Source organism: Protomyctophum parallelum (genome assembly GCF_964188405.1).
Source record: "Protomyctophum parallelum genome assembly, chromosome: 11".
Lineage (NCBI taxonomy): Eukaryota > Metazoa > Chordata > Actinopteri > Myctophiformes > Myctophidae > Protomyctophum > Protomyctophum parallelum.
In genome coordinates, this window is record NC_139707.1 from 36,538,981 (window position 1) to 36,547,963 (window position 8,983).

The 8,983-nt window shown below is 39.4% G+C and overlaps 1 protein-coding gene across 1 annotated transcript; it reads left to right on the forward strand.

Moving 5' to 3' along the window:
* The first annotated feature begins 3,249 nt into the window (after window positions 1–3,249).
* LOC310866351 (cell surface glycoprotein CD200 receptor 2) lies at window positions 3,250–8,120 on the forward strand. The gene is made up of 6 exons (XM_083775961.1): window positions 3,250–3,438; window positions 4,848–5,153; window positions 5,822–6,106; window positions 6,855–6,972; window positions 7,424–7,484; window positions 7,992–8,120. The coding sequence occupies exons 1-6, from the start codon at window positions 3,351–3,353 to the stop codon at window positions 8,079–8,081; spliced, it is 948 nt and encodes a 315-aa protein (XP_083632087.1). The 5' UTR covers window positions 3,250–3,350; the 3' UTR covers window positions 8,082–8,120.
* Window positions 8,121–8,983: the final 863 nt, after the last annotated feature.

The following is an 8,983-nucleotide window of genomic DNA, read 5'->3' on the forward strand; positions in this document are numbered from 1 at the left end:
GTTGTAGCTATTGTTTTCCCACAACAGTGTTCGCTAACTTGACTTAATTAACAGCTGAATCGTGTAAACAAGCTTTTGAACTCCATCTTTATGAACGGCAGTCTGTCCTGGCTGTAACCATGGAGATGGTAAACTTAAATGTAACTGCAGTTAGTATGATAGCCGACAGGGGGCAATAATGTTCCCAGAAACACCATTTGTGTTCAACAAGTTGGATATAGAACGGCTTTCACAATTTTGTTGGCGATTTATTTAGATGATAGAAACATGATAAATTGAATTGTATTTATTAATTTATTAAATATATTAGTATTCCTCTATGACTTGTTTTGAAATTCGAGTATAAACTTTGGGTCTTTTATTGAGAATAGAAAGGCTGACTTAATTCAACAGGAAACCCTTGGCCACAACATTATCGAGGGGAAACAGAAACAGTGGACACACACACACACACACACACACACACACACACACACACACACACACACACACACACACACACACACACACACACACACACACACACACACACACACACACACACCACTGGGCCTTGTGTGAGTGACTAATATTATTGTGAACTATAGTTTCATCATAGCAAGGCTATTTATAAACCAAACTTTTAACCTTTTCTTCCGCAAAATAAATCATGGAGATTAGACTATAAGGATCACTCTGAGAGTATCTCTTTTTTGTTATCAAATGTTTTTTATTTTAAGACAAAAATCACAATAAGACACGTTAACAACATGAATGACTTAAAGAAAACAAAACACATATAAAACAACACATAACAGCAAAAGCAAGGAACACAAAAACAAACAATCCCACCCACCCCTCCCCCCCGAGACCAAAGATGCCACAAAATGTCATTACTCCTACTACTGTGCAATGGAAACAAAAAATAAATAAATAATGATAATAATAATAATAATAATGATTAAACCATGCCCTTAACCAAATCTGAAATACCAGACCAAATCTCAATGTTTTCCTCTTTTGCACCATGCAATCTTGCTGTAGACATCTCTAGATAAATGATATCTAGAAAGGTCAAAGCCCATTGGCGAAATGAGTCTGACAATGTAGGTTTCCAGTGCGAAGCTATGGTGTTTGAAGTGCAGAAAGTGCAGTTGTGATTATTTAAAATCCGCATAGCACACAATCTACGGGGGGTTAAGTATGTCCTATGAACAAAATTTAAATGAATTTGTTGATGATCAGGATTCCTAGAAGACAGGACAACATTAGACCACACAGTATCCCAGCTCCAATCTGGATCTAGATTTGGTATGTCTCTGAGAGTATCTCAAGGATATTGTAATCTACTATGCTGTGGTGGCTTTTCAGATCTTTATACACTAATTAGCTGCTGACAGTATAGGCTATAGCCTAATTAAAATGTATATTTGTACATCTCTAAATGACTTATGATGAATTGAAAACGGTGGACCCTCTTCAAGTGTAATGCTTTATGGTGTCGTCCACTCACAGTTAACAGTTTTTGTATTGAGTTGTGCTTGAAATGTACTGTACTGTAATTCTGCAAACTGTAAAGAAATACTTCAATCAAATTCAATCAATCAATCAGGATATATATCTATAGACAAGTCTTCTAGCTTCTCAAAATAAATTATCCTCCAATGATTTTCTATAAGTATCGTATACTTTTACTGATCCTAGTATGGATATCTCTTGTATTGTATGTCTTATGTCTTGATGAATTGAATACACAGGATTTCAGGCCCTTAATGGAAAAGACTCACAAGCCCTGGGCTGCAAACTAAAGTATTCAATCAATCAATCCGGGGTGTAAAATCTACAGGTCCATCCTTATCGACACATATACCGTATTATAATCTCATAACAGAGGTTTTGCAACAGCATGGAAAAGCAAGTTCCTCTGTACCGAGGATGCCAGCTCACTCTCAGCTGATTTCAACACATATATGGCCTACTAATATTAGACTGCTGAAAAAGGAGAAGATCAAAACAGATTATTATTTTCATTCTAGAAACTATAGACATGCACAGTCAGTTAGCTCAACAAAAACACGGCTACACAAAAGCTATAGGGTCCAAAATTAAAAGAGGCTATTTATAATTTAACTGTCTAGAATAGACAGTTAAAGGGGTCCTTGAGGGGGGTTCCAGGTGGTCCCCTGCTAAATTATATAGCATCAAAATATGTTTAACTACTTAAACCCACTTTGGTTATTAGAAAGTAGCTGATCTGCAGAACAACCCTATCTCCTTCTTTTGCAAGATGCAAGCGTGGTTATGCATTGCATGTATTAGGATCTAATACAACCACATGTTGGTTATGCATTGCATTGCATACAACCACATCCTTACAGCTTGCAAATGAAAACCACAAACGTGGTATGTTGAATGCCTGTGTTAATCTCTGTCAGTTAACTTTAACATCATAATCACTCTCTGCGTAAGCAGTATTACAATGCATGACTGTTACACCCTTTGCATCTGCAGATATAAGAGGCCACAAACTACCACATGCACCAAATTATGTTTAATCAGAATAAAGGTTAGGCTATACAGCTAAATCGGCTGAAACGGCTATGGAGCCATGTAGAGTAAGATTGTGGGAGTTCAAGGCAAAATAACATTTCCACATTTTCTGAATAACCTTAATTGTGAATTTGTGATATGTAAAACAAATGCATTTTTGTTGTTGTACAAATACAATTTCAGTGCTATAGGCTTTATTAGGCTATAGACACCTACGTAGCTGCTACATTTTTGTTTTGAGTTTTTGCTCTTATTTGAGAGCATGTTCATGTGACACACAATATAAGGGAAACTGGCAACGTCAGCCTAGCTGGCCTGTGTGCCGTTGTGTGGGAGATAAGGCAATAGACGGGGGTGGAAGTTGTTTGGAGAGCGCAAGAAAGATGAGGATATAGCGGCGAGTAGGAGGCATATATAAGGAGGGATTAGTAAATTATAGTCAGACGTCTTGTAGGCTATATTACTGAAACTTTGAACGGTGGCAGAATATTCAGCTCATCAGCAGAGGGATTTTGAACGCACTTTCTTCTAGAAAGAGTGCTTGGGTGCATACCGTATGTTAAGAGAAGCACCTTAGGGAGAATCCAGATACAATTGTATGATTTCATTGTCATTGTGGAGGAAGTCCTATTGAAGTCAAGGACACAGCACTCAGAGGCATATTTTGGTTCTTTAGGTAGAATATCTCTAGCACTCAGGGATTTTAGGCTTGAGGGTTATTTACATTTTCCTTAGTTTTAAAGACAATGTTTTTCCTTAATGTCACTGTGGTGCCTTATTCATACAAGATTGCTCCAACTCATTGATATTTTGGTGGAATCATGAAACAACTGGAGCTGAGGGGAATCTTGTGGATTTTAGGAGCGATTACCCTCTTCGTGGCATCAGAAATGCAGAGCCTAAAGCCAGGTTTGAGGATTTTAAATAAATACATTTATATATTTTGCTCTGATGCAGTTGTGGTACGAATTGTGAAAAATAGCCATTCGGGTGTGATTTGGTCATAATGTACTGCCGGAATACTGCATATATATTATCATTAATAACAAGTATCCTATGCACGTATCTCAGGCCTATAGTTATCTGTCTATTAAAAACTCAATGAGAACCCATTAGCCTATTGGATTTAAAGAAAATGTGACGCACAACAGTATATACAGGCCTATTATAAGGTCTGAATGTCTGAGGAATTAAAGGACTGAAATCAGCTAACTGTCCTCAGCCATGGAAGAAAAATGTACTGTACAGATACCGTATGTGAGGTTTAATTTTCATTATGAACAAACACACTGACTGTCTCCACAGTGGAACTTGTGACTTCTATTTTTAGGTATGGCATGATGATACAGCCTTTCTCCATTGTGGGGGTACTGAAAGGTGGAAATAACATTTGTGTCAGCGCTGTATGTGGAGGGTCCTGTGGCTTTACTTATAGCGACCACATGCTTGTTTCTTACAAAATAAACGTACTCGGTGTTACAGTCTCCCATTATACATACTTATTTTTAGAGAGGAAATTCTGACATCACAGGTGCAGATTTCATAATGATTGTACTTTATCAATCAATGTTTAACGCCTGTAGATTTATACCTGTAATTTGGAAACAACTGCAAATAACACACAGTCATATTGCTTCGGGGCAGAATTATTTAATATTTGTGACCGATTGTTGAATTGATTTGTTCAGTTGTCACACCTCTTTGGAATGCTGTTCTAGTGATTTAACATACTAACAAAAGTGTTGATGATATTTTGCCCACGTTCTGTTTATCCGCTATATCTATCTCTTGATGGTAAATTTATAAATGCTCTCACCCATATTCACGTTTTCCCTTGAATTTATAGGGATTTGTATAGTTTGTTACCAAACAAATTGAAACGGATAATGAACAGGGGCTTTTGGCACCTTAAAAAATGTATTAAGAATTGTCCACTTTAAGTTCTTTACTAAGCTGAAAGGCTGGAGAATCCTACATGAGCTGAATATGTTCTATATTTCCATTCTATTTGTTATTAACAAACCATATATATGCCATATTCAAACAATAAAGTCTTAAATGAAGATTTATAATCAGATTAACTCAGATTTGTGTTAATTACTATAATACTTTTGAAGTTGTCATCACCACATTATTAAAAATTAAAAATATTTTTTAATAATGTTTTGAGCTGACTTGGTTTTATTAAGATTGATTAAGATGCTCATTATCCTTTGTATCAGAATATACTATTGTCAATATCCAATTGTATTATCATCACCGGTGTGTTTCAGTCACCTTATATTTTAAATATAAGGTCTTTTTTTGTTCTTACACAGTCTACAGAAATAAAACAGTCAACCAGGGGAGTACTGTTAATCTGACATGCGCAAACAAGACATGGAGCGAGATGCTTTACACGATCTGGACACTAGACCTGGGGAAGAAGCAATGTCAGATAGACTTTAGCGATCAGGGACATGGTCAAAACTCTTGCAAGGATGGGAAGACTCTCCACAACAAATCTACCGGTGAATCATACTTGTTCATCCCAGACATATTAAACGGCGATGAGGGCGTGTACAAATGTGAGTCTGCCTACAAAGGAGGAAGTGACACTATAATCTATAATTTATCTGTCACAGGTAAGACCGTAATTCGCACTGTAACTTATGTTACTGTCAATAAATGATACGTAGCTTGCGGAGTTATAGTTCAGTCAGATATACTCGAGGGGTTTCTTGCTTTGCTCAAGGGCGCATAGCCGCATACATATACTCAAGGGGTTAATATGCTGCATTACTTTCCCTGTAACTATACCTAAGATTCCATGAGCGGACAAAAGAAGCTGTCTTTTGCGTATGGAAATTAAGCTCCACCCACGCGGCAGGTTGCCACGTCGGCCAGATTCCCGGAAAAGCTTGCCCCAGCGGCATTCTGCCGCGTGTGTGGAGCTTCATTTCCATCCACCAGCTGTCTACAAACTCGGAAGAGACCCCGGCAGACAGCTTCTTTTGGCCGCGCATGGAAGTTCAGGTCCGCCACCCCAACACCACCAGTGGGCTCTGTTATTTATGTTGGGTTGTTATTGTATATCTATCTCCCTGCTCTTAATGTTTAATGATGGTGTTTGCAGAGCAGGGAGAAAAATGTAGCAGAGTCGAACGCCAAGATAAAATCTTACAGTATGCACACTTGTATTCTCATTCTATAATAAATATTGGTTAAATCTATTCGTGAGTAATCTGACTGAACTAATTTTGCTGTCACTTTTGGCGGACCCATATTCAGTGAATCTCTCTGTCCTGTCCAGTCCCTCCCCATGTGTCAGCCGCGCTGCAGTGGCAGGGCGGCAGGAGGGTGGCCGTGTGTTTAGCTGAAGGGGGCAAACCTGCTGCCTCCATCGTCTGGAAGAACATGGGAAACGACTCGTCCGTACCTAGAGTGAACACGTTGCAGCACCCAGATGGATTCTACACAGTGAAAAGCCAGCTAGATCTTGTCCCAGACGGAGTGGCGGCAGATAACCTGACCTGTGCTATTCGACACCCATTTTGGGACAAGGAGCAAATCATCATTCCACATGAAGCCTCCACAGGTAGGCCTGTTTGGACCTATAGGGCTCTATATTTTCGTGCATGCTAAACCCCTTATCCCTAAACTAAAACTACTTTGCCTTTTTTTGACTATTTTGAAAAACATGTATCCATCCATCCATCTTCAACCGCTTATCCGTAGTCGGGTCGCGGGGGCAACAGCTCCACCAGAGAGCTCCAGACCTCTCCAGAGCAGCATTAGTGACTTCCTCCTGGGGGATCCCGAAACGTTCCAAGGCCAGTGAGTCGATGTAATCCCTCCATCTGGGCATTGGTCTTCCCCTCCTATCTCCTAGTGGGACGTGCATCGAGGACCTCCCTAGGGAGACGCCCAAGAGGCATCCTAACCAGATGCCCGAACCACCTAAGCTGGCTCCTTTCCAGTCGAAGGAGCAGCGGCTCTATACTCCGAGTCTCTCCCACGTGACTGAACTTAGTTAAAATAGGCAATCTACAAGCTCACAACGTATCGATGTAGATTGGCTATTTTAACTATTAGAAAAAAAATCATGATAGTAAAAAAAAGGCAAAGTAGTTTAGGGATAAGGGGTTTTAGCATGGACGAAAATAGAGCCCTAATTATTAGAATACAAATACAGAGCCTTTTACTCAATTTTTTTATCCCACGATTTTGTAACCCATTTTTTGTAGAAGCAAATGTTTGCAGCACCATTTGAAATATCCAAAGATGGATAGATCATAATTCGGTAGATAATGATATCCAATCTAATTCAATCTGTTCTGCTTTAGCCTCGTCAGCTGGTCCTGTTCTCTGGGGATGGCTTCTGATCACTTTGCTAGCAGTCGGTGTAACTGGGATTTTACTGGGACTTTTGTTCTTCACACAAAGAAACGTAATTGTGATCAGGTATGACAAACAATTAGTTATGATATGAACGTTAAAGCTGCTATAAGCAATAATACTGTATGTCAAAATGTTAATGACAATGGGTTGAACGCTCCCCAAAAATGTTTGTCCCTGTGACACATCTAGGGGCCGCAATCTGCATTCAAAGATGTTCCTAGAAGCTTTGTCATTGGTCGGGAAAAAAACCCGGACGCAATCAGGAAGTAGACAGGCAATTCGACCAATGACAAAGCTTCTAGGAAAATCTTTGAATGCAGATTGCGGCCCCTAGATGTGACACAGAGACTACATTTATTTGGGACCGTTCTACCCATTGCTGGCTGTCTGAATATGTTATTAAAATGTTGACATATTAATGCTTATAGCAGCTTTAAATATCACCACGAGCGTTTGTGCAGTTTGGTGGCAAGCTGAGATGGTTTTTAAATTGTGTCTCTACTGTCATTGTCAGGCATTGTTGGAAGTCCAATACGTCCAATACCACTATACCATCTGAGGCCAAATCTCCACCGGTAAGGCATTCTTGCAAACTATTGTACAGTCCAGAGGGTCCCCACTCCCCAGCTAAATGATCTAAATGGGCGTTTATGGATTTGTAACTATGAAAGTTAAATTAACACTGAGTATTTTGTGGATTAGTGTCTCAGAGATAAAAAAATCACACCCGTGTGAAGTGAGGGGCGCTAATATATTAAAGTCTAAACTCATGTTGATTAGGTGATGTAATGGTGATGTAAAACAAACGGTACACAATCATTAAAGCCATTAACAATAAAGAGACAATATGACGTAATGAGGCACATTATTATGACGTAAATTTCCCCTTCATTGTCAATGGCGTTTACAAAACAAACATTGAACAAAAAAGACAAACATTAAACCTGTGTAGCGCCCCTCACCCACTTCATGCATATCAAACCCAGTGCCCTTGAAATGAAAAGGGTCGAGAACCACTCGCAGTTGATAGTATGTAGCCTACATGTTGTTGGTGATGTGATGTGTTGGTGGTGTGTTTTCAGACAGAGGAGGTGGAAGAAGTGGAGCCGTATGCCAGCTATGTTCAACGCGTGAACTCTATATACGACTCATCAGCAGATCTGTTCACATGAGAGTCTGTCTCTTTGTCTGTCTCTCTCTCACGCACACACATGCACACGCACGCACATACACACAGGCAATTACACTTACACCTCTGCTCTGTTGATAAAAAAAACTGAGGAATGGTATTGTAAAGTGGGTGGGTTTTATGATAAAAGACTTGAGCTGAGAGACGAAAGCTGCTGAAGGCAATTCTCTTCAAATGACTCATGATGGAAAAGGCATCCACCTACAGTAGCCAGCCCAGTATAGCCTAGTAACGTCACACTGGCTATTATGTGCACAGCACATGCTCTCCATATCAACTCATCGTACGTACGGTCGGTGACTGAGACATTAGGCCTATACCGTGTGTGTTGTTCGATAACACAGTCACCTGTTGAACCACACAATTGTTTTCTTCAGAGAATCACAGCACAGCATAGTAGACTATACACACTGGATTTGTGTGCACACACTCATAAGAAGACTTGAATCATCACATGGATAATAGCGCAATTCTGTTACATACTCAGATCTAATGTATACTTTTGGATGTTGACGTGTAGTCGTGTATGCATCTATTTTGTATTTCCGTAAATAATAAATGTGTATTTCTATTAGTGATAGCTATTTAGATGTTGCTTAACTTTCCTAAGAGCACATCAAGGAGCTACAGCTATATTCAGCAGGAATTCATGAAGAAATGAGTGGCCACCTGAGGAACTGGGAACAAGTAGATTATGGAGCATATTGTTATAGTTCATGGTAAACTTTACAAACTTATTTATTTTTAACTCGTTTCTGTTTCTGTTCTAACAGAAAAGCCATACAAGCTGATGCAATGACATTAAACATGTCAACGCCAACGGAGTGTGTTCATGCTCTGCCATCTGCTGGTTAGTGACTGGAACAAAATGGCATTTTCCTCCAG